Below are 27,042 nucleotides of genomic sequence, written 5' to 3'. Positions count from 1 at the left end.
GGGATTTCTTCCAACCAAACTGTTGGAATGTGAGTCATCTATTTTGATTCCGATTCTATATCTTCACTCTCCCCAACCAAACATCCTCTAACTTCAAACCAAATAAAATGGGACAGACTTAAATCATCTTTTCCGTGCCCCCTCATCTTGGACTGTGAAGGCCAATTCTGATGTTTCCATCAGAACCAGTAATGGCAGGAGCTAGTTCCATTATAAGAAATCAGCGAGGAAGGCTCATTTAGCCTCGGTCGATTCATACGATCACCCAGTGTTCAATCCCAAAAACTGAATCATGTGCTACACGAGAGGGAATTAAAGTTGCTGTTTATTTTTTGACGTTGCCTTTCTCTGGACTCTCCAACGGTCATTCTTTGGCTTCTTTCCATTTGGAAGAGTTGCTGATCTTTGTGGAACCTTGGATGATGCTTGTCCTCTGGGTTTGACAAAACTTGTATTAGCTGACTTTACAATGATTAGTGGCCTTTGTTGGGTATGTATCCTGACCGAGTTTTCTGACGTAGGATTAATTGCCGTTAGCTGTGGGCCGCCGGCAGTCGAAAACGGAGCCAATTATTGGACTTTGTTGTTTAGCTGACGAGAGGAACTACCGAGGCTAGATTTCACCTCACCTGGTAGGTAGAAGAAAAGCTTGCTATTTGGCCATCCGTCCACTGATTTATTCTGTTCTATTCTTGCCTGCGTGAAAACATGTTTGGATTTATGAGGGCCTTCTGGATATATACACGCTGATTAAGGGAATTGGTGCCTTTACCGGAGATTCATTGCATCTAATATATATATAATATAATATATATATTTTTTATATATATATGAAAACAGAGACATGTTGAGAGTGCCTCCATCTGTCACGTGTCATCAATACAGATGCCTCCATCCATCACGTGTCGTCTGCATAGAAAACTCACGGGGATGGAAAATACATGGGTGAGGATCCTGATGATGACCTAGCCGATGGACTCGAAGAAAGACAGAGAAATCATAGGGGTGGAGAAGAGCGACGAAGCCACCAATGGCCTAGCAACGTACTCGAAGGAAGACACAAAAGATTCGCAAGGGTGGAAAATATGTGGATGAGAATCTCGATGACGGCCTAGCCAACAGACTCGATGGAAGAAATAGAGAACTTACGAGGGCGGAGGAGAGATTCCTAGCTGTGGGCAATTCTGACGATGGAACCACCAACAGCCCGACCGACATATTCGAGAGAGAGTACAGAGGACTTATAGGGGCATAGGAGAGATTCTCACCATGGGTGTGGATCCCGATGATGAAGCTACTGATGGCCTAGTTGGTGGACTCGTCTCTATCATTGTCCCCTCAAGGCCATTTCTAAGCTCCGAGTCGAAGATTTTAATTACATATAATAGATTCATATTTAGGTTTAGAAAAAATATACATAATTATGCATTCATCTTCCTCCTCGGTGGATTGAGTTTGAGAGGGACTTGGGCGCAAATTCCTCGTGATGATAATATAATAAAATATTTATTTTAAAAAAAAAATGATGGAAGAAGAATGAACCTGATGGAGACTCATTTTCTTCCTCGACAGATCAAGTTTGAGAAAATTCGATTGCAAATAAAATTTTTAGAGCCTGATTTGAAGCCTATTTATATCTGCTCCAAATTTCTTCTCTCGTTGGTTCCTAATTTTTCACCATCAGGTATTGTCGGGCTTTATTTTTTTTTAAATTTTCTATATTTACTGTTATTGTATTCGCTAAAAATTAGAAACTTTCAATTGCCTCTAATACTCTTCAGATTTGAGATACCAATCTTAACGAAAGGATTAAAAAAAGTAATAAAAGAAGAGACGAATTTTTTTTTTTTATAATTAGATTTCTAATTTTTTTAAAAAAAATATTTTTCAAGTTTAAATATTCAAAATTTTAATATCCTCAAAAAAATTTTATTTTTTAATTTTTAAGATTTAAATCTCTCATGAGCTCTCAGATGGAGACATACTCGTCAATCGATTTTCGACCAGTATGTCATACGGCTATTGTCTTTATGGAATTAGAATGTCAATTTTTATAAATTTTGCCTGATAACTTGTAATTTATGCTATGCATAAAATATAATTTTTTTATTATTTTTATTATTTTTAAAATATATATAAAATAAATATAATAAAATAAAAAATAAAATAAAATATTTATTAAAAAATTTACATTCCATCGCATCTCACGCGGTGATAAAGCCCGTATCCACTAAGGGTGATCTCAAGGTGAGCCGCCTACTTCTTTTCTTCGTTAATCCGTTTTTAAATATTTTTTGCTGCGTATATCATCAACTATATGGACTAAAACACCCCATCGGATACTGACAATTATACTTTTCTTCTGTACCTAATAGAAGTTGACGAGTGATACTTGGATACAACTCCAAGGATACTTCGAATCGGTTAGAAAACTGAGTCCAAGTCCTCCATAAATACCTGTGGTCCACAAAAGTGGCCTTGGAGCCTTGTTGGCCTTTTATCTTCCTATTTCCATTACATTTCCCACATGCTTGCATCCTCCCGATCTTCGAAGCTCCCGTCAACCTATTAATTGCACCCTGCCCCGTCCATCAAGGCTCTTTGGAACAACACCAAAAGCCCTCGATGAAGAACCAGCAGCAAAATCAATCTCCATGTCTTTCCAAGCTTTTCCCTTCCAATTCCCAACTCCTCCAATTCCTCCCAAACTTCCTTCTCCTTGGCCTCGGCCTGACCCTTGGGTTCATCTCCAGTTTCTACCTCAAAACCATTCCTTTCCCTCTCCAAACACCCAAACTCTCCATTCTCTCTCCTCCTCCATCTCCACCACAACCGTCGCCGCCGCCGCCGCCGCCGCCGCCGCCACCGCCGCCACAACCAGTCCTAAATCTCACCTTTACTGCTAGCGAGCGTGTGGGATTAAAGGGATATGTGGAGCCGGTCGAGGCCATGCATGACATGACCGACGAGGAGTTGCTGTGGAGGGCGTCGATGGTTCCAAGGATCAAAGGCTACCCATTCGACCGGGTTCCTAAGGTTGCTTTCTTGTTTCTCACCAGGAAAGCGCTTCACTTCGCTCCGCTATGGGAGAAGTTCTTCCAAGGACATGAAGGATTGTATTCGATCTACGTGCACGCCGATCCTTCCTTCAACGAGTCCGCGCCGGAGGGTTCGGTGTTCCATGGCCGGAGAGTCCCCAGCAAGGTCAGTTAATCCTATCATGGTTCTTATTCTTTTGGTGCAACAGTGCCTTCAAGCCTTTCATTTCTTTACTCCATTATTAATAGCTTCCGCGATCTTAATCATTCTAGTTGTCCATAGAATTTGACGCTAAATTGACAAGGATGTCTCGTTTTTGGATGTTATTTAAAGTGCATGCAATTTAATTTAGTTATATAAACTATTGGGAAGACTTGTAGGTATGGATCGCCAAGTTTGAATTGAACTAGTTGGTCTTAATTGGTAGAGCACTAACTTTTGTCTAACGCTAACTCAACTTGGAATACATTAGCTTTGGACCCAATCTGGATCCAAATGCAATCTTTGACGCTCCACAGCGATTTTGGCTTGTTGAAGTTAAAGCGGCATGGAAATTGATGCTTGTCCACTGGATCTGACCTGAGAAAACCGGGACAAAAACCAAGCCCCATTTGCTTCCCCAGTGTGACATTGTGGTCAGATGTTTGCCACCGTCCCTTGTCTTTAGACAGGTGCTTCAATCTTTGAATAGCCAAGAGAAAACCAGAAGTAAATGCTAACTTGCTGTTAATCTTGATGCATGAAACCGATTCTAAAACTGCAATTGTGCGACATAGTGGGAAGACATGTAAGTAATGCTTGATTAATAGGGACGGGGATTTGAGTGCTTCGGGGCGTCCAATAATATATTCTCGCTCGGTAACCTAGTATTCAGCCACATTTAGTGTATCCCATTGATTTCCATGAGTCGCACCAATTCCCACAAATCATCAAGCCACATGGCAAGAGAAGCTTCTCATATACATTGAAGAGACATCCCCTAGCACTACTCGTGAATAAATATTAGAATTATAAATTTTTATGGATATTAAAATTTAACTCTCCTTGCCTAGTGCATTTCATATTTGGCTAATATTTATATCAGCCCCACAATTAAAAATCCCATACCCAAACCTGCTTTGGGTCTGGTCGGGTCAAGTTAATGGTGCGAGTCAAATTGGATCGGATAAATAAGATTGTTTGGGTCGGACTAGATAAGAAATTCATCATAAAATAATTGTAAGTTCGAAAGAGAAGACTTAGATTAAGGTAATATCAGATTGGATTTGAGGTAGGACATATCATTATTTGTACTGTTTCGGATATTTTATCTAAAACTCATATCCATCTCAGATTTTAATTGGGTCGGATAAAATCTACCATATTTGGATTCGATCGAATCAAATACTCAATCGGTCGCCAATCCATATTCTTGTTTCCTACTGCTAAATCAGCGATCGCTACTGCAAAGCTCTCTGTTATCGAGAAGCCAATGCAATAGGCAATGTGACTTGAGAGCCTTTAATGGAGGAAGTGAGACACTCCCCCAGTTTGATTAAACCATCTTCAAGGAGGGAGAGCACAAAGTTGATGTAATTGTGTTAACCTTATATATATATATATATATATATATATATATATTATATATATATATATATATATATATTGGTAGAGGTTGACCTTATATATATTGTTTTGACATCGTAAAGGAAGACCAAAGTGTCATGAATGATAATGCCTTGAGATTTAATACCCCCGGACTAAGGCTTAGGTATGTGGCATAGGCTGCCATATGCATTGCATCTATCAAGTTTACAGCGAGAGAACCTGACCAAATTGAAATTTTAGTCATGATGAACTACACATTATGGGTAGGTACCGACAGCGGGATGCTCCATCATCGATAATTAATCGATTAGTATATTGTAACCATCAGTTGTGATGTATAACGGCAAACTATTCACCATTAATACAGCTCTGGCCACCACTCTCAACATCGGATGGGATCCAAAACTCTCTCGAACTCAAACTCTCTTAAGTTGATTTGTAGTTAATTTGGGCAAGTTTTTTATATTATTTTTATTGCTTTTCTTTAGTTCCAAGCATCAAGGACTTTGACAAGGCAGGAATCTCTAGAAAAACTCTCACTAGAAGTCTTTCAGCCTTTGCAAGAGCAGACTTAGAGAGACTAGGGCTACCTTGCCTCGAGGGAGGCCAAAATTAAAATTTTCAGCAGACCTGGACGGTGCAAATGATTTATTGAGCACTTGCGAGAAGGCTTGGCCTAGATTTGCTCGTCTCAGAATAGTTCTTTCCCTATAAGCTTAAGCCTTTGCAGTCATTTTTTCTAACTCAACAAATTGCAAATATGCTATTCATTAAAATAAAACAGGGAGTCTTTTTGGTTTTTTGCTGAAAGGAGAGGGTGGGCTATGAATGAGATTGTGATAGCAAGTCATTGCTGGATATTTACCCAAAAAACACTAGTAGTTGCTGGATGTAGATAGCCAAGACAGAGATTCGGTTGCTCTTGCTCATTCCCCTGATTCAGAAATAAAAGGGTGTGAACCACAGGGACATCAAATCTCATCCAATGCTCCCATCAACCATCAAGTAAACGTTTGTTTGTCACAAATAAATGCAAACTAAACCGTTTTTACACTAGTTGGGATTGTTCTATAATTTAGCTTTGCTACTATATTTTTTATGAAACAACCTTGGCTAAAATACATTCTTACGAAAACAAACATTTAGAATATTATTGATTTTTTTTTTTCAGTAAGATGCTACTTTTTAATTGATGCAGCCGGTGAAATGGGGACAATTGAGCATGATGGAAGCTGAACGCCGCCTGCTAGCTAATGCTCTACTCGACTTCTCAAACCAACGCTTCGTCCTCCTCTCTGAGTCATGCATTCCTCTCTTCAACTTCCCCACTATTTACTCCTACCTCATCAACTCTACTAAAACTTATGTCAGTAGCTACGATGATCCGGGGCCTAATGGTCGTGGTCGATACCGCATTAAAATGAGACCATATCTGGAGTTGCAGCAATGGCGCAAAGGCTCTCAGTGGTTCGAGGTGGACCGGAACCTTGCAATTGAGATAATTTCTGATGAAAAATATTTCCCGGTCTTTAAGAAATACTGCAAGCCCTCATGCTATGTGGATGAACATTATTTGTCAACATTTGTTAGTATAAGTTTTTGGGGGAGAAATGCAAATAGGAGCTTGACTTGGGTTGACTGGTCAAAAGGAGGCCCACACCCAGCTAGGTTTGGACGATTGGATGTGACAATTGAGCTCTTGGAGAGATTGAGAAATGGGAGCACATGCGATTATAATGGTAGGACTACTAATATTTGTTTCCTATTTGCCAGGAAGTTCTTGCCCAATTCCTTGACTCGGTTTTTGAGATTTGCTCCAAAAGTTATGGGCATTCGGACTTAAGAGATCCATAAGGATGTAGGATCCATGATTATTCTCTGCAAGGAAGAGAAGCTTTCTTAGGGGCATTTTTATAATATAACATTTATCGCATTCTTGTAATAAAAGGTAAGTGTACAAAGCATATGAGACCTAAATGAAGGTTGTTCTCAAAGGAAAGATATGCTTAGAAATTTCCACTGGGCGTATGATTGATTTTTTCACCTAAATTATTTGATGTATAAATGGCATTGACATTGTACCAAGTTCCATGTTGTAGACTTACTTGTTGAGCAATTTTTCCAAATCAATAATTTGTTTCAGAGCTCATTTGAACTTGGCTGCCTCCTTGGGCGTTGGGTGTGCTAATTTTTGTATGTCTCAGACATGCCATCTTCCTTTCATTTTGTTCTCCTCTTTATATCTTTTAATTTTATTCATGAGATGGTGGTGATTTCAATCACCTTTTTTCTTTCAAAAGAAATCATTTTAAATATACTTTTTTGTAAACACTATAGCACTAGCACTAGTGATGTATTGGATCTTGGACCTCCTCCAAGGCAAGCTCCTTAGCGAAAGGTGCCAACTAGCTAACCTAACAAGCATTTAAAATCATACTCTTCTCAATTTTAAAATTAGAAAAATTGAGTTTGAGAGGGGTAAAATTTATGAGGATTTTTATAGTTGCATATTGTTTTACAAAATTTTGTTTTTTGTTCATACAGGAGTAAGCAAATAGAAAGAAAACTAATTCTACTGAAATGAAGGTATGGATGAATAAAACTTTTAGAGTAATTGAATACTTAGGTGGAAAACAATATTATTTTGTGTTAGGATTTGATGCCTCGAGATTCAGCCCACAGCGAGGTTCGCGGCGAAAAACGGAGTCCAACGAGACCAAGATCACCTGAAACGGAGCTCGGATGGAGGAGATACGAGCTTTTGAAGTCGGCACGAGAATCGAGACGGCGGAGGACTGCCGGCGACCGGCGGCGGCGGCGCGCGGGACGCGCGACCCAGGCCGGCGCGGGACGCGCGACCCAGGCCCGCGCGGTGGGGGCCCGCGGCCCAGGCGCGTGCAGGCGCGGCCCAGGCCCGCGCGTGCAGGCGCGGCCCAGGCCCGCGCGTGCGGGCCGGCCCAGGCCAGCGGCCTGCTGGCCCCTTGCCCCGGTCCACCGTGGACCGAGCGGTCCACGGCGGGGCCTGTGGACCGCGTGGGCGTTTCCCACGCGTTTCTCGCGGTCCACGATACTATTCTGTGGATCGGAGCGCGATCCGACGGCCCAGGAGGCTCCCGGTCTTGATCCGACGGTTCAGGGGGTTTTTTGGCTTTGTTTAGGACTCCTAATCCCTCTCTAATTATATTTTAAACCATGTTTAACCCTTTAAATAGGGCTGTGCGTGAAACAGAGAGTGAGTGGTTCGGGTTCTCGCCGTACAGAGCCGTACGAACCCGATTGAGGAGAGAGAGGTGAGGGCGCTGAGAGAGAAGGAGCAGGAGGCTCCTGAACAGCGGTCGCCAGGCTCTTCAGGGGTTCAGGGGGGTCTCCAAGAGAGAGAGAGCTTTTGTGAGGGGAACTTCAGATGAGAGAGAATTGGGTGTACAAGGGTTGAGGGTGAGATCTCCTCTTGTAAAATTTTCTTTTCATAGTGAAGTTTGCATGCCCCGTGGAGGCGAGCCCTTTTGTGGTTGATCCACGTATTTTGATTGTTTTCTTTTTATTTTGTTTCTTCTTTCTTCCTGCTGCATCGCGTGGTACTGAAAGGATTTTGGGAGGTGGTGTCCTGACCAGACATCCACCCAATATTTTGTAACACAAATAATAACTGTCATGTCTAGTTGGGTGATGTCTGGGGTTCACTAAACCCACCCTCGTCTCCATTGGGGTTTCAAGTCTAACTTTTGTTCCATACAAGGTCCTGGGTTCAACTTTGGATAATAAAAGTGTCCGTTGTGTTTGGTTCTGAGATCTGCGTTGGGTATCCATTAGATACTAAACATTATACCTTGAAGGATTAATCAAGCTAAAACAAAATATAATTTAAGAAATTATCTATAAGACATCAACAACAAAAATTAAATCATAAATAACAAGGACTTGATGATTGTCTATACAACAATGATTCATAAAATTGAAAAAAATACACTACTTGAAGTCAAGTATAAAGACTCAAATCTGTTCTAAAATATCATTATATTTTATTCTTTATGCCACTATAAGTTATAGAATAAAGTTTGTTATGCTATGACTTTAGAAATTGAATGATATACAAGCAAAGCTAAAATTATATGTTTATTTATCTATATATGTGTGGATGTATATGTGTAATAAATTGGGTAATTGAGAAGGTTATGGTGTGGGTTGGTCTAAACCTGAATTCCTGATCTGAAAGTTTAAAAGGTCTAAATTTTAGACCCATACCTAACCCATTCATTTTCGATGTACTAGGTTTGCAGGTTGGAGTGACAACCCTAACAAACAATATGAAATAAACCAAAATAAATATTTTAGACAAATAAAAAAGGGGTACACTACATATTAACATTAAATTCACTTAATAAACAGGGTATAAGAAGATAAGTTCAGAAGCCTATGATTATATTTTAGACCTTTTTATTTCGATCATTAAGGTGAAAATTGAATTGAAAATTCTTACAACATGCACAACTAGTAGTGGATTTGTAAAATAAGGGAAGTTCATAATAAAAGGTTGGGAAGGGTAGTGTCCTGGAGTGTTTAGCTTCATTCTTCAAGATAAGTATTTACTCATTGAATGGATGGGGAAGTGGCTGACACGATTTTGTGTTTAATAGCAGCAAAAATTCAAACAAGTGGGGGATCACCATTTAGGAGTTTATAATGATCAAAAGACTTCTAAAAATTGCATAGATGATAAACAAATCGACATTTATGTTAAAATTATTTTTATATGATGGAAACCTTTTAGTCAAATTCCCATTTGTGAATGCTTTATTAGTTTTAATCGAAGTCTCTAAAATGTGGTGGGCAGGTTTTATAATTGTGGTAAAAAAGCATTCCCATCTACTTTGTTTAAATCATTTTTATATATTTTCTGAAAGAATGGGAAAGAAAAATGACATTAAACTAGAAATCACTCTTTTGATCTTGAGAATCTTGAGTCAGTAATATTAAAGAATATCCAATTGATAAGCATGCATGTAATCTTGCATTTTACTAATCTTTCCAGACGGTGAAATCTCTTAGTGCTCGTACCAAAGCTCGGGATCAGAATCCTATCTTCCTATATTTCTAAAAGGGTTAACAATCATCGTGCAATGCTCTATAATCTCTGCCACAACATGAATATTAGTATACTCACAAAAGGCTTCACAGTACACTCAAGAATTTGGGGAAGTCTTCATACTTACGAATCTTTCACCTACAACACATATTAGTGTGCCGGCTTCTCCCTCCTCTTGGTACTTTTAAGCTTAAGTTTGATGGATTTGTGTCTAATGAAAAGGCAAGAACAAGTTTTATAGGAGATGCACGGGGCCATCTATTGTGAGTTGTTGGACTGCAGTTCATTGCTTGCGTTATCCCTTTTGCCAAGCTAGTGGGTATCTGGATAGGGCTTCATGCAGGTTTGGATGGAGGGAGATTCCATATTTATCATACCGTGGATTAGTTCCCCTTCATCCCCTCAAGTATACTAATTTTATGTCGGGGCTAAGCTCCCTTGATAACTAAAAAGGAAAAAAAAAAAGCAATATATTCTTTTTTGCCAGCACATTTACATACCGCTGGGCACACACGAGCTCTTCAATTCTATCCCTTTATTTTAGGTGATAAAATTCATCCATTTGATCTGGTCCAACATAAAAAGTTTCTATCATATCTAGCTATTGGTTTCACTCAAAGGTCTCGAATCACTTCTGGATACCTATTAAAAAATAATTATCTCTCGTGTGACACTTTGTACTACGTTGATCATTTGTATGCTTTTTATCTGTCGGCAAGCCGACTTTTAGCCTTCTGGCACTAATTGCGCCTTGATTTAGTAAGCAAAAGTGCCGAGAACATAACGGCACAAGCCTGTGCCCACACTACCATTAAGAAACCCGGAGTCAAGACGAGAGTATAATAGGCGGACCAGATTCAAGCTCGATGCTTCACTTCATCTCGGTCAACTTCGTTATTGAAACGATATCGATCCAGAAGCCCCTATCACGTTCTCAAGGGGACGGGATCCCAACGCAATGTCTTGTATTTTGCATTATCTAATCGTGGGCTTCGACATTTTGGCTTCGAAGTCCGCAAGCCCTTGTAAAGCCTAGGGCGCGCATTAGTATCCCAAACCTGACGCAACGGCCTTCAAAGTACCCGTAGGTTTTCGACCGCCAGAGAGAGAGACAGTAACCGTAGGTCCACTTCCCTCGCTTCCCTACCCGGTCTAGCGAAGCATCAGTCTAACACACTCGTTTCACCCCGATGCAAGCGAAAGAGGCATCCCAAACCCTACAAGACAGGCCATAGTTTCCTTTCTTCCTTTCTATCCTCTCTCCTCGCTCTCTTTTTTCTTCTGGAAGAGTAAGAGGGAATGGAGGAGAAGCAGCTTCGGTTCTCGGCACATTTACTCCTACCTCCCCTCATTTTGCTACTACTCTTGGAGCTCTCTCTAGCGAGAGCCTCTTCGTCGTCGTTGGACGGGGACCTGAGCGCCCTGCTGGCCTTCCGCGCTTTGTCGGACCCGGCGCAGAAGCTGGCGAGCTGGAACTGGTCGCACCCGGCCCCGTGCTCGACATGGCTAGGCGTCTCCTGCGCCCAAGGCCGCGTCACCCGCCTCGTCCTCGAGGACCTCTACCTCTCCGGCCGCGACGCCCTGCAATCCCTCACCCGCCTCGACCAGCTCCGTGTCCTCAGCCTCAAATCCAACCTCCTCTCCGGCCCCATCCCCGACCTCTCCCCACTCCCCGCCCTCAAACTCCTCTTCCTCTCCCACAACAACCTCTCCGGCCCCATCCCACCCTCCATTTCCTCTCTCTCCCGCCTCTACCGCCTTGATGCCTCTTATAACAACCTCTCCGGCTCCGTGCCCACCACGCTGAACCGGCTCTCCCGTCTCCTCACCCTCCGCCTCGATTCCAACCGCCTTTCCGGTCCCATCTTCGGCCTCGCCCTCCCCAGCCTCCAGGACTTCAATGTGTCCTCTAATATGCTCTACGGCGCCATCCCTCTCCTCTGGCCGCCTTCCCCGCCGCCGCATTCGCGGGGAATCTGGCCCTCTGTGGCGCCCCTCTCGCCGGCTGCCGCGACGCCGTCAGCAAGCCTACCCACCCCGCCGCCAACGCCACCACGGTCGCTCCAGTCCCCCCCGCCGCCAACACCACCGCGGCCGCTCCCGTCCCGCACGCCGCCGCCGTCGTCGCCTCCTCCCCGTCCTTCAAGCCCGAGGCCGCGTCCCCCGGCGAGCGCCGCCGCCCGACCCCCAGCGGCATGAGCCGGGTCGCCGTGGTGATCATTGTGGTCGGGGATTTCGTCGTTCTCGTCATCGTCTCTGGCCTTTTGTTTTGCTACTTCTGGCGGAAGTTCGCCGGCAAGAATCCGTCCCGGCTCCAGAGGGGGAGAAGATCGTCTACTCCTCTAGTCCCTACGCCTCCCAGGGGGCGTCGCCCCCGGCTGCGGGGGAGGGGGGTTCGACCGGGGAAGGATGGTGTTCGTGGATGACGCGAAGAAGTTCGAGCTGGAGGACCTTCTCCGGGCCTCCGCCGAGATACTGGGAAAGGGCGGCTATGGGACCGCCTACAGGGCCGTTCTCGATGACGGCAGCGTCGTCGCCGTTAAGCGCCTCCGCGACGTGCAGGTCGCCGGGAAGCGCGAGTTCGAGCACCACATGGAGACCCTCGGCCGGCTGCGCCACCGCAACCTCGTCCCTCTCAGGGCTTACTACTGCGCCCGCGACGAGAAGCTCCTTGTCTACGACTACATGCCCAATGGCAGCCTCCATTCCCTCCTCCACGGTAACTCCACCTCTCCCGGATGCCGTCACCTCAAGAAAAATAGTGGCATTTCGGTAAATAACTGGGTCCTCACGCATTCGATGCTCTTTTTCGTGATATTTTTAGGGAATCGAGGGCCGGGGCGGACGCCGTTGGACTGGACGACGAGGATGAGGATCGCGGCGGGGGCGGCGAGGGGGCTGGCGTTCATCCACCACGCGAGCAAGGCGTCGAAGCTGGCCCACGGGAACGTCAAGTCCACCAACATCCTCATCGACAAGACCGGCAACGCCCGGCTCGCCGACTTCGGGCTGGCCCTCCTGGGCCCCGCGGCGGCTGCGCGGTACAGCGGGTACCGCGCCCCGGAGGCGCCGGCATACGGGCGGCGGCCGTGGTCGTCGCAACGGGCGGACGTGTACGCCTTCGGCTTGGTGCTGCTGGAGCTCCTCACCGGGAAGCCGGCGGCCGGGGGCAGCGGCGGAGTAATAAACCTGCCGCGGTGGGTGCAGTCGGTGGTGAGAGAGGAGTGGACGGCGGAGGTGTTCGACCTGGAGCTGATGCGGTACAAGGGGATCGAGGAGGAGATGGTGGGGATGCTCCAGATCGCGTTGAGGTGCACCGCGACGGCGCCCGATCAACGGCCCAGATCGATCAGGTGGTCAAGATGATCGAGGAGATCCGTGGGGAGGTATCGCCCTCTCTCGAGTCCTTCGACTCGGTGTCCGACTCTCCCTCCGCGTCTGAGGACGCCAGCGCCACCACCGCCGGCGTCAGTAGCCAGTAGAGGAGCCGTTGGAGACTTCGCTTGGCGCTATTTCTAATTACTTTTCTTTTTGCATTTAAGAAACTGTGTTTTTGTGAGCAGTTGGATGTGAGATGGAGGGTGTAGAGGGTGTTAGCTTTTGCTTTTTTGGTCGTTCTCGGTGTGTTTTGTTTGTTATGGTTGGCAATGTGGTTTCGTCCGGAGGAGAGTACTGACTTTGTCTCAAAACGTGCCAATGGATCTTGCAATCAGAGGCACTTGTACATCTTTGGCAGTTGGATGGGCTCTCTGTGGGTGTATAAGAGCCGAGAGTTATAACTCAGCGGATCACGGGTAGGTGCTTGGTTTGTACAGGTAGGGTAGCCGTTGGCGACGTGTGGTAGGTACGCAGGAAGAGACAAGAAAACGGTCTGCGGGGGAGAACGGTATGAGTGGCTTCAAACGCGAACGATGTTTGATTGGGGACTCATGGGACAGGGCTCCAAATAATGACCGGTTTCGAGCATGTGGGTCATTCAGGTTCTGGAGTCACGTCTGGATTTAATCCACCATTTGTTAATTAATTATTATATAACAGTCTTACAAACTTTACCTATATGATTGATTTCATCTGCTGCGGCTATGAAATATAGCCACTGATCTGATCCCCAAAGGAACCCCAGCTGCCGGGGATGAGTAGCCAAGCAAACAAATAAGGGACATGGTTGTATCTTTAAGGATAGATTCACCTGATTTATGTGAATCCATCATTGGAGTATTGTGTTTTGAGATCCATGTAGATGAATGAATGAAATGTAGATGAATGAATGAAAGATTCGGAGTGATCGAGAGCTGTGCGGAGTGCTATCCTATAAGCGGCATTGTGATAGACGATCAATCTTTCTTTCGTTGGATTTTTTCTTTCACCGTATCTAGCTATAAAAACATGGGGGTGCCACAATTTCTGGCTATTTTTCCATGGGAGTGTCCAAAGTTGGAGAAAGTGTCAAAATATCATTAGTCAACAGATGACACCTGAAAAATCTTGAGCAGCACATTTGTGAGCTCTCTTGCTCAAGAAAGAAAACTCTTCAGTACTAATTTTAGTAATAAAACCATGGTGATGTGCCCAACTTAAGGTGCATTTGGTTAACCACTATTTTTTTTTAATTTTTAAAAAATAAAAATCAAAAAAAATATTTGATAACAACATGAAAAGTAAAAAATCAAAATAAAAAAAATCAAAATAATTATTTTATATGCAAAATAAAAATATTTTACTTTTCAAAACTTATTTATTTATTTATTTATTTTTTTATTTTCTATATCTAAAACATCAAATCAAAAAGCAAAAAGCCTAAATCCTTCTCTTTCTTCGAGCTCTTCATCTTTCCGATCCCTTCTCCCTCTCTTTTCGAATCCTTCTCCCTAATCGAGCTCTTCATTCGTCTTCTCAAATGTTGCTTTTTACTTTATAACAACGTAGTTACCAAACATACTTTTTACTTTTTTTTTTACTTAATAATAAAATTAAAATATATATATTTTTAAAAATTAAAAATAAAAAATAAAAAAATATAATCAAATGCATCCTAAGTATCATGCATGCAAATCTTCATTTAATTCCACCAGCTCGTGTGTTGATCTTGCCGGTTAATGCGAATATGTAAGGGTCTATAGCTTGAGAGGCCCTCGGGAAAGAAAGATATGTGGGTCCATATTATTACTTTTCGAGCGGAGCTGGATGCCCTTGCCAGTCATTTGGGCCATCCAATGAAGTGACAATAGAAGCATCACCAAATAGTAGTCGTTAACCATGTGCGGACCACAGTCACCATTCTCTTTTGCTTTCTCCCAGAAGTTTTAAAGAACTACTGCAGGGCTTTCTGTGTACATATATAAGGTATCCGGTCTGATCGGTTTGTTAGAGGTTGAAACAAAAGCCCTTTAGGATTTGGAGACTTGATGGAAGCAACTTCTATAAAATGCATGAACTGAGCTAAAACAAGCCGAGCACGTTCGATCTCCAAGCTAGAGTATGCGTAATTGGACTCCATATCTACATTAAACTTTTTTCCTAGCCGCCTGTTCCATACTCTGTTTGTCTAGCCTTCAATATTTTGATAACCTAAACTAGCCAGTCAAAAAAGTTCATATAATGAGATGAATCATTTTTTGAATGCAGATACCGTGTATATATGAAGCATTGATGATTCAAGTAATGGTCATTTTAACATTCATGCACATTGGTGAACTCACATACTATTTAATGAGTGATATATAGAAATAGGCTTTGCATGATCTAATGTAATAGCTCACCTTCCATGTTCCTGCCTACCCATGAGATCCACTTGCAACCACTAATCCATGGGCGGTATAACTCCGTGTTTCTAAGGTAGTTCTTAGATCATGTTGCACCATTTCATTCTCTTAGTTCAGCTTCATGTAATATGCTAGCCTTTCCTCTCTAGTGATAGTGTAATCTAGAATTTACAATCTTTTTTTGCTTAAATTGTTAGCATGATTTTAGGGATTACATATCAACCTAATAACAATTTTTTTGTTAACATGATCCCAAGAGATTTTTCTTTGTTAGTATGATTTTATATTATTTTTTTATTAGTATAATTTTATACTAGTCATTATTATTTTTCATTTATGAAATATGTACACTATTATAAATAACCTATGAGATATATTAAATGAAATTAAAACAGAGATAATAAAGCTCTTTTCTTATTTCTATCTTTCTTTTTTATTTTTTCTTTCACTATAAATATTTTAATATAATATCAAAGCCATCAATCATATAATATGCCACCATCATCTCTTCCATCTTTATTGTGGTTACAAGTGTTGATCCATCAATCTTTTTTTTCCTGCAGATTCTTTATTCTTCAGTGAATTTGCAAATAATCTATTTTTTGATAGATTAATATTTGAAGATCTTTTATTTTAATTTAGATGAATCCGTAGCTGTTTTTTATCATCTTTTCCTTCACTTTGGGCATTTTTCTGCCTCTCACTCCATCACTCAGTTTGATGTCTTTTTTTTTCTCTTTGGATATTTTCTATCTCTAACTCCTTCACCACCTAATTTAAAGCTTTTCGTTCTGTTTGGATATTTTTCTGTCTATGATTCCTTCACCATCCAGTTTAAATCATTTTTCTTTTTTTGGATGTCTTTCTATCTTTAGCTCCTTCGCCATCTAGTTTGAGGTATTTTTTTTTTTGGATTTTTTTTTTCTGACTCGTTTATCTTCTAGTTTGAGATCTTTTCATTTTTCTTAGATATTTTTTTTGCCTTTAACTCCTTCACCATCCAGTGTGAGGTATTTTCTTTTATTTGGATTTTTTTTTTGCCTCTAGCTCCTTCACCATCCATTTTGAAATATTTTTTTTTTTTTTAGCATTTTTTTGCCTTTAACTCCTTTATCATCCAATTTGAGGTTTTTCTTTTGTTCTATGAATTTTTTATCTACTAGGACATCGATCTTCTATGGTCTTCTATTTGAGCACTAGCCTTCTCTTATGTAATATTTTTGTCCTCGAAGATCATCGATCTTCGATCATTTTACTTTGAGTATTAGTCTTTTCTTCTATGATATTTTTTATCTGCGAGGATCATCAGCCGTCTTCTTTTTGAAGCCAATCTTCTCTTCCATGGTGTTTGTCTACAAAAAAAATAATTTTTAAATTCAAATTGGCACTTATAGTACCACCTTGAGTTTGAAGGAAAGCGTTAGCATGATTTTAGGAATCATATATTAATATATAATAATTTTTTTGTTAACTAACATTTTTCTTTGTAATTAGTATGATTTTGTATTATTTTTCTTTATTAGCATGATTATGTATCATTATTATTATTTTTTATTTATGGAGTTTGTACAGTATTATAAATTACCTTTAAGATTGAAACATAGATAATAAAGCCCTTGTCTTCTCTTTATCTTTTTCTCTTATTTTTTTCTCTTTCACTATAGATATTTTAATATAAATAAATTTATGCAATCTTCAACAAATTGTCATTGAGGAAGCTGATGAGGAAGGCCCTCCCTTTCAAAACTGGGTATTAGTTTAGACGTTTCATTCCCACCAATGGATACTTCTTAATCTGCAAGTTCTACTACTTCCATCTCCAACATGGATTACCAAGGTGCTAAATAAAGTAAGTGTGATATGAGGGTCTATTTATTTTATAGGTAAAAAATTTATCTAAAAATCTATATTTTTTTAAATAAATATTTTTTAGACAGTATTTAGACAGAAAAATAACTTATCCATGTTCTTTTACACATAAAAAGGTGGTTTCGAAATCTATTATCCATGTTCTTTACATTACTACATTTCTGGTAAGTTGCTAAATTTATCCATATTTCTTATAACTAATACCCACTTTTTAGATTTGAAGAAAGTGGATGACTAAGTTATTGGGTATTGAATGATAGAGGTATTACAAATGAGGATGAGGTATTTTAAAAATAAAACTAAATGTCTACTTTATTGAGTGATGAAAAAATGATTTAGCCACCTTTTAGGTAGATAAGATTTTTTCACCATTTCATGAGTAAATGCTACCCATAGGAAAGTAATTTATCCATCTTGAAAAATACACAAATATAGAGGAACCCACGAACCACCTCCTGCTACAATATGGCTACTCAAAAGAATTCTAGTCCATCATCCTTGCTAAGCTCAACCTCTCAGAGCTTCCAACCACTTTGTTTGAAATTTGGGACTCTTGGAGGAATCATCAGCAAATTAACGGATGGTTCCTAGTGATCGAAAGCTTAATAAATACAGCGATTGGGAGTCTCTAGAAAAAACGTAATCTCCACATGTTTCACTTCCAAGCTATATTGCTGTTGGCAACAGCAAGACAAACGGCTTCCATCTTCCAAAGTTGGGTTTTCATTGTTTCTGATCAAAATATGCAGCAAATAGCTGTTGAATTTACTCACCTCTTCGGCTTCAATGGCGTGTAAGGCTTTTAGTTTAGTGGGTGGATTGTTGTGGCAAATATAAATTGTGAAATGCCTCTTTAACTGGCATGTGGAGGTACCACTGATCATGATTTTTACTGTTTGTTTTGGAAAATCGGTTGCCTCTATGGGTACTTGTATCCTCTCCGCTATGCCTAATGCGACATTCCCATATAACACGGAATCTTATTTATAGCTTTGGATAAAAGAATCCAGCCAACCCTATGTATGTCATTCAAATAGTAATAAACTATTCTCTCTTGGGGGAAGAGCCTTCTTTTCCTCCTGGATTCTCAAAAAATAAAAAGAGAGAAAAATGCACGAACATAGACAAGTTGGTCAATAGGAAAGTTGACTAATTTTTTCATATATTGATCAATTTTTTTATAATATTTATCTACCAAAGAATATGCCTAAATTTACATGTCAAGAAACAATTGGATCACACACTAGCATCTCTAAAATGCTTGTTCCTCCAAAATATGACGTGAGTTAATATACATACCATGCTGCAATTTGTTGATTCATGGAAACTTAAACAATTTGGAGAGGAAAAAAAGTATTTTTCTTTCTCTGCCAAAACACTAAATTAAGAAAATAGGGGAAAAATCTCTTGATAGATGATGAGATCACGGCCATCCATCCAATTATAGATTTACCTGGATCGGACTTGTTGAGTCACATTTCATTGGTGGATACGATCAAAGCAACCTGTGAATAATCATGTTCTTCAAACAGTTGTATAAATTGCTTACTCCAAACTCTAGTTTCGATAAATCAACAAAGCTGACAAATATTACACTTGCTTAAGTCTATGAATGAGACCTCTGAGCCATCCTTAGCCTCACTTCACGAGAAAGCAAGGCAAAAGTAAAAGCTTCCATTAGGAACTAGCACTTACTAAGTTATTCCCATATGCAGAATCTACTACCATGTTCCGGGGAAGACCTGTCACTCTGACCAAAAAGAAATGCACAAAGCTGGCTTTTCTCGTTGTTCTTTGTACCACTCTGAGACAGGCTCCGGGATGCCTGAATCATTGGCTTGCCAGCTTTAAATGTGTGCCATGTTCCTCCGGATCCCTTTCCAATGGTTCTTTTCTGAAGAGAAAGGAAGGGAGGTTCTTATAATGACAAAGGTTCTACTCCAAAGACCATTCTACATGGTCTTGGTGACGAGGTTAGCAGCTGATCTAAAGATTAAGCGATGAAGCATATGGTTTCTTTAGTGTGCAGAAATGGAGGAGGAGGGGTTTCTTTTATGTAAACAGCTTGTTATTAATTCCGTGAAGGTTTTCATTAGGAAAGACGAATCCCTTAATCACTAACAAATCTTGTTTCAGCTTTTCTTTAGTTAACCACTGCGCTTTTTGTTCGCCTGCTCTTCTTTTAATCACGGTTGACAGCAGGCCTGGGTTTGGCCCGATCGATTAAATAACTTGCCCTTGTGGGACCACGAGTCTTTTAGTTAGACAAGGAGGCTAGTTCTTGCCTTGCCTTGCTCAAAAGAACTACAGGCAAGTGCAAGTGGTTTTAAGCCTCTAAGTTTAAAAGGCTCTGATGCACTGCAACAGACAAGGAGTGGTTTTATAAAAAACCATTAAAAAGGGATAACATAATATAGGTTTTCTTATTATCCACGGCTTAGATCTTTAAACAATGAATAGGAGCGGATAATAAACAATGTCCAGAGATAATTACATCTCTCTAGTTGCTTGTTATTACTACTTCCATGGCACAATTTACTTTTGCTACATCTAGAATTATTTTAGTGTTTATTTTTAATTTTAGTTATGCAGTTCTTGGCCTCACCTAAAATGAACTTTTAGCTAGTTATCAAGTTGCATGATCCTTATTTTGGTCAAATTTATGATAGACCAAGCTCGAGCAGTCTCCGGGTAGACCCAAAATTGGTTCAACCGATTCAACCAACAGCTAGCCGTGAATTAGATCGCCAGTTTTCCTGAAATTGAGCTACACCTACTGACCTGGGCCCTAACTAACACCAGAATTTATGAAGTCCTTGACTCCTTGGTTACGAGTTACTAAAAACTTTTGGCCAACACCCAGCTTTTGCAACGATGGAAAATTCTTTGTACACTACGTACGGTATAGAAAATCTGGCATTGAGCGCACCGCTTCGCTCTATTGGATCATATAGTCATCATTTTTTAATACATATTTGATACTCATTTAATTTTTATAATTTTATTTTTTTGTTAAAATTATAATATTCTACACGGCATATCATAATTTTTTTATAAGATGTCATAAAGAGAAAAGAGTATTTTCGTCATTGAAAAATTATAAATAATTTTTTAATAATAAAAATATTTTTCTCTCTTTATAACATCTTATACAGAATATCATAATTTCAACATAGGATGTGATAATATTTGTACAAGATGTCATAATTTTTTCAAAAGAAAAGAAGCATTTTCGTCATTCAAAACTTCAAATGAAAAATTAGAACTACAGATATTAAATGCACGTCGGAAAGCAATGGCTACGTGATCCGATAGGGCAAAACAGTATTCTCCAGAACAGATTTTCTACACTACAAGCGGTGTACAAGGAATTTCTCTTGCAATGATTGCCTCATCATGTTTCAATGAGCCCGGCCCGTACTCAATTTGTAGGATCTTTGCTTAAATGTTCCGGTGGACAAACCTTTAGACGATGAGGTTGGGCCCATAGAGATGCCTCTGAGCCCGTTTAAACGAACATGGGCCAACTTTACTGCTTATCAAAATGACCTTTATTATGTTTTTCTGAACTTGGGTATATCCAATCCATACTTAGAGCATAGTTAATGTTTAATGTTATGATGAAAAGTTATGCAGGGCCTGCTTTATCAACTTGGCACACTTTAGATACGTAAAATATTAGATTTGACTTCTAATATGATCTAATTATCATTTAGTCAAATTTAACTCTTTAAATCAACCACAAATTCTGAATCAATTAAAGTGAGTCCAATTAATTAAAAAATTCTATTCCTGACAAAATTTAGACTGGATGTTCAACCCTAATTAAGATTAAGTCTTCTGATGGGATAAGATAAGTGTAGGTATAAATAGAGGTGGCTTAGTCCTTTTTTTCCAACTGTCAGGAGGGTGAACGATTCCCATCAATCGTCCACATAAAGGAGGAGAGTGAGGAGAGAGAAGATCAGCCACCTGCAAAGAAAGATTAGACGCTCTGTGGGCTACGTGATCATTGTATTGGTGAGATGATAGCGTAAAGTATGATTTATTTATGATTTTGATTTTTACATGAATATCAGAGCACAATCCAGACATAAAGGAATTAAATTATCTAACATATGGTATCAGAGCCTCAGTTTCATGTTTCATATTCATGTAAAAATTTATGGATTATTTTTGAAATATTAAAATTATATTTTTATATTTTTCAAAATAAAATAAGGTTTAAGAAATTAAATAATATTTTCTTAATTTTTTGAAAAATAAAATAATAATAATAATTTTTGGGGTTGACCGTGAAGGATGCTCGTGCCGTCCCGTGAACGGGGCAGTAGCCACGACTGTGGCCATGTCGGTGGCAGATCGGGTGGTGATGGCATTGGGCTGCGGCAGCGGCGTTCCGTGTAGCGACCGTGGGAACCGCGGCTTCTGTCGCAACAATGCGAGGTGGCGGGTTTTCCCACTGGGGTAGTCTGTCACCCTCCCTTTTGGCCTCTCTGACAGCTTGGACGGCAAGGGGCGGCCGTTCAGCCACCCGTCCGGTGCATAGGGAGGCTCGGCCTAGGGGTTTTGGGGCTTTGATAAGAAGCAACAAGAAGAGGAAGAGGGTAAGTTTCCAAACGGGTTCAGATTTTGGGTCCAATCCGAAAACCAAAATTCGATTTGGATCCGTTCAGAGAAAAGGATATTTTTTCAATAAGCCCCTTATCAAGTTTGTATTCTGTAAAAGGCCCCCTACAATAATTGATTGAACTGGTTTAGGAACTTTTACAATTTAGTCCTTAATAAAGTAGTAAATTGCATTAAGATTCTTGCAGTTTTCTGATAGACTTATTTCAAAATAACTGCTTTATAGAAAAGCTCCTTTATGTCTGGGATTTATGGTTTAGTCTGGAATTATTAAGATTTTTGGTAAAATCACTGTACTTTTTTCGTTTTACATCTGACTTGAGTGATTTTTGAACCGTTGGACTTATAATAAATTGAAGAATATTTTGATTCTATTCTCATATATGATGTAATACTTAAATAATTTATATATTATTTATTTAATAATTTTGCTTACTATTACATTATTCAAGTGTGTTTTTGCGTAGCCCCAAAAGATCCGGAGCACTCTATGGATCTTGGGTAGTTGAGTTATCGAGTGCTAATAATTTTTTCTCTCATTATAGTTTTGAAATTGCATAAAAATGTATTTGTTACAATTGATCCAAAGTTGATGATAATTTAATTAAAAATTAACAGTAAAAGATTGACTAACTTGAATTACATAAAGACGGAAAGTTCTACATCCAAAGATGGGAATAACCTCAGATTTTTGTAATCATATATATTAGTTAACCACTAAAAGTGCAACTAATATAATGGATCACAGTTTAAATATGAATTATGTGTAAATGTCATAATTATTATTCTTTCTTATATATTTCATATTATTATAGGTTATGATTTATATGATGCATGTTTTGGCATTATTTATTATGTTTAAACTTATGATGAAATTAGTTGCGATACTTATTATATGCTATGATTCTTATCTAAAGATATTTTATAGTTGTATAATAAGTGTTATTAGCATAATTGTATTATAAAATCTGTATCATGATCGTAATTATGAGTATGTTCTTTTACTTACAGCTATAATCCCTGCTACACTCTTATCGCATCTATCTAACATTCCCACACTAAATGGATCGAATTATCCTTATTGGCATAAGCAGCTTTTCATTGTTTTAAGATGTCTAGACTTAGATTTGGTCCTTTATAAGCCTCAATCTGATCCACTTACCCCCACTAGTTCTCTTGATCATAAGAAATTATATGAAAAGTGGGAGCATTCTAATAGATTATCTCTCATGATTATTAAAAGTTCCATAGCGAGAGATATTAGGAGATCTGTTCTTGATAATAAATTAGCCTCTGAGTACCTTTTCTCTGTAGAATAATAGTTTACCAGATCAAGTAAAGCTTTAGCTAGTACCTTAATAAATAAGTTAATCTCTATAAAATATAATAAATTTTTAGGAGTGCGAAAGCACATTATGAAAATATGTGATATAGTTGAAAAATTGAATGATTTGAGTATGACAGTATCTAAAAATTTTCTTATCCAGTTTGTTCTCAATTCTCTTCTATCTCAGTTTACTTAATTTAAAATTTATTACAACACACATAAAGAATCATGGTCAATGAATGAACTCATCTTCCAATGTGTGCAAGAGAAAGAGAGATTGAAATAGAAAAGGGTCTCAGTTGTTCGTGTGGTTTCATAGGAGTGTCCTAAAACAAAGAAGGCGAAGAAAGAAAATAAAGAATCCAGCAACCTACTAAAAAAAGTTTTCACAAATTAAAATATTTCTTCTATAACAAAGAGGGACATATCAAGAAGGATTGTGAGAATAGAAGAAAATAGTTCGAAAAGAAAGGTATTCCATTATCACTTATTTGTTTCGAAATCAATTTTATTGATATTCCTTCTAATACCAGGTAGATTGATTCGGATGCCGCAATTTATGTTTCTAATTCATTACAGAAATTTCTTTCAAGCTGGAAGCCAAATGATAGAGAGCAGTGGATCTTTATGGAAAACTAGATGAAATTCAAGATCATTTCAGTTGGGACCTACGGACTTATTATAGGTACTAGATTTCAATTAGATCTACATAATGTCTTTTATGTTCTTTTAGTATCTAAAAATTTATTTTTTTTATCAAAATTTGATTTAGAAGATTTTTCATTTGCTTTTGTAAATTCAAATTTTAAATTAATAAAAAATTCTATTTTGATTGATATTGAAACATTTATGTAATGGATTATATAAATTAAATTTGAATTTTTTTTAAACAATCTTTACTTATTTTGAATGTCAATGTCAGAATAAAATATGGTATTATAAATGAGAGTTCTTCAATATTGTGGCATAGACGATTAGATCATATATCAAAAGCAAGGATGACCAGATTGGTTAAGAAAGGTGTTTTATTAAATCTAGATTTTAGTAATTTTAGTATGTGCATCAATTGTATTAAAAAAATAAATTAAAAGTCATAAAAGACATGCCACTAGAAGTTAAGGATTCTTAGAATTGATACATATCGATATTTGTGACTATTTTACATCATATTTTGGAGGGCAAAAGTATTTAATCATCTTTATTGATGATTTCTCATATTATGGTTATGTTTTTCAGTTGCAAAAAAAGTCTGAAGTTTTGGAAGTTTTTAAGGTATACAAAGTTAAAGTAAAAAATTAATTGGATAGACAAATTTTGTGAGATCTAATAGGAATGGTGAATACTATGGTAGATATGATGAATCCAGCCATAATTCTGGATCTTTTGTCAAATTTTTTGAACAGCACGGCATTATAGCATAGTACACTATATCAGAAAATTTCAAACAAAATAGTTTGACTGAAAGACGTAATCATATTTTGATGGATATGGTGAGGAGTATGATTGACAATTCCTTATTATCCTTAAATCTATAGGGAGAAGCCTTGAAAATCGCTATATATATCCTAAACTGGATATCTAATAAGACCATTCTTAAAACTCCTTGTAAGTTATAGACAGATAGGAAATCAAGTTTAGGACATTTATATGTTTGGGATTGTTCTGTATAGGCTCGACTATATAACCCACAAAAAAAGAAATTGGATCCTAGAACTGTTAGCTGTTATTTTATAGGATATCCAGAAAGGTTAAAGAGTTTTAGGTTTTATTATCCATCACACACCATTAAAATTATTGAAAATATAACTACTAGGTTCATTGAGGATGGTGAAAATAGTGAGAGTGGTGAATCGTATTATGCAGTGTTACAGAAAATAAGAAAACCTCTTCTTATTACAGTAACACCTAGAGATATTCCACATAAACCTGTTCAATATAAAATTATGAAATATTAACATGTGATTAATACATCACTTTCTAAATAGACTGTTAATGAATTTGATTTGATTAAAAATAATCATAATAATAATACTGAATTTAGAATATTATAGAGATCTACTAAAATTAGAAGATCGACTATTTCATATGATTATGTTGTTTACTTACAAGAATGTGATTATAATATTAGAATGATGGATGATCCAGTCTTATTTAAGGATACTATGAATAGCGATGATTCTGAACTTTGGTTAGATGCTATGAAAGATGAGATAGAATCCATAATTAAAAATCAAGTTTGAAAACTTATCAAATTGCCTGAAGGATTTAAGCCTGTAGGTTGTAAATAGATTTTTAAGATTAAATAAGATTCTAAAAGTAATATCGAAAGATATAAAATTAGACTTGTAGAAAAGAGATTCACTCAGAAGGAAGGCATTATTATCATTAAACTTTTTCTCCTATTTCTGGAAAGGATTCATTCATAATCATTATGGCATTAGTAGCTTATTTTGATTTAGAGCTACATCAAATAGATGTCAAGACTGCATTCTTGAATGAAGATTTAAAAAAAGAGGTGTATATAAAATAGCTTGAAAGATTTTTAGTACAAAAAAATAAAAGGCTGATATGCAAATTAAAAAAATCCATATATAGTTTTTGTCACGCCCCGAACCCAACACCCAGGTCGGATACGTGATGGCCGCACACTCTTTAGAGCAAGCCCTAAAGAATATGCAAGGCCAAATTAAATTATTACAATCTTATCAACCATAATATTTAATTTCAACAGAAATTCATAAAACTTGCATAATAACAATTAACATTCCTTCAATTCTCTGATCAGATACTATGACACTCTATTTATCCTTCTGCTCATCCGTAAATCCAAGCCATAGCCAATCTAAGTCATCCTGCAACTCTGAGAAGAAAAAGAAAGATGAAGGGGTGTGAGCTTTACAGCCCAGTAAGAATTCTCATATCACACTGATATAGTAATATAGTCTGAAAATAAGGATAAGCAATAAAATATAAAATCTCATGTTCAATGTCCAGAATAATGCAAACATTCATAAATTTTCTGTTTTGTCAAAATAGATGCATCATCATATGTTAACAGGTGAAACACTTTTGTTCAACAATTGTTTCATGCCTTATCTTTCATTTCTCTTTTCATAATCACATGACTTTTAACATTTTCTTTCTGGCTCTGGACTATCCAAGTCTATACCTCAGTCATCATCCGGATCGAATCCACTTTAAAAAGTCTTTCAAGACTGTCCCAGGATGAGCTCCTGGCCGGCTGTCCCACGTACCAAAGCCCGTGAGAGGCTGTCCCAGGCATAAGCTCCTGGCGGGCTGTCCCAGGCATGAGCTCCTGGCCGGCTGATCCACCTGTAAGCCAGTGGGGACTGTCCCAGGCATAAGCTCCTGGCGGGCTGTCTCAGGCATAAGCTCCTGGCCGGCTGTTCCACATGACAAGGCTAGTCCATACCATATATCTCTTTCTTTTCATTTAATCATTATGTGTTGATTTCATCAATCAATTCTGTCTTGCATTATGATCAATTCAGATATGTCATATCCATATAATCATGCCATCAATCTCTGATACATATATATTGACATAACATACTCATGCTCAAAATCAAATAACAGTATCTCAGATATAATAAATTCATCGATCTCAAATCCGATAATGCAAAACCAATAATGCAAGATCAACAGTAAAATAGCATATATATAATAGTGATCATGTACAGAGATTCTTACCTTTACCGGTGACTGATCCAAACACAGAAATCAAT

General features: G+C 38.7%; 2 protein-coding genes across 2 annotated transcripts; both read left to right on the top strand.

Moving 5' to 3' along the window:
- Positions 1–2,496: 2,496 nt before the first annotated feature.
- Positions 2,497–6,775, top strand: LOC105048408 (glycosyltransferase BC10). The gene is made up of 2 exons (XM_010927702.4): positions 2,497–3,204; positions 5,825–6,775. The coding sequence occupies exons 1-2, from the start codon at positions 2,626–2,628 to the stop codon at positions 6,467–6,469; spliced, it is 1,224 nt and encodes a 407-aa protein (XP_010926004.1). The 5' UTR covers positions 2,497–2,625; the 3' UTR covers positions 6,470–6,775.
- Positions 6,776–10,979: 4,204 nt separating this feature from the next.
- On the top strand, positions 10,980–13,435 carry LOC105048407 (probable leucine-rich repeat receptor-like protein kinase At1g68400). Its single transcript, XM_073261467.1, is given in 6 exon segments — positions 10,980–11,642; positions 11,645–12,022; positions 12,025–12,075; positions 12,078–12,428; positions 12,534–13,052; positions 13,055–13,435. Coding segments are annotated over 6 exon segments (2,070 nt in total). The 5' UTR covers positions 10,980–11,008; the 3' UTR covers positions 13,192–13,435.
- The last annotated feature ends 13,607 nt before the right edge of the window (positions 13,436–27,042 follow it).

This window comes from Elaeis guineensis, chromosome 7 (genome assembly GCF_000442705.2).
Source record: "Elaeis guineensis isolate ETL-2024a chromosome 7, EG11, whole genome shotgun sequence".
Lineage (NCBI taxonomy): Eukaryota > Viridiplantae > Streptophyta > Magnoliopsida > Arecales > Arecaceae > Elaeis > Elaeis guineensis.
The sequence above is the reverse complement of the archived record's forward strand: the minus strand, read 5'-3'. Positions and strand labels throughout refer to the sequence as shown.

Coding starts and splice junctions, on each gene's coding strand:
- LOC105048408 (XM_010927702.4), top strand. CDS start 2,626: ATGAAGAACCAGCAGCAAAATCAATCTCCATGTCTTTCCAAGCTTTTC. Junction 3,205..5,824: donor GCCGGAGAGTCCCCAGCAAG/GTCAGTTAATCC, acceptor TAATTGATGCAG/CCGGTGAAATGGGGACAATT.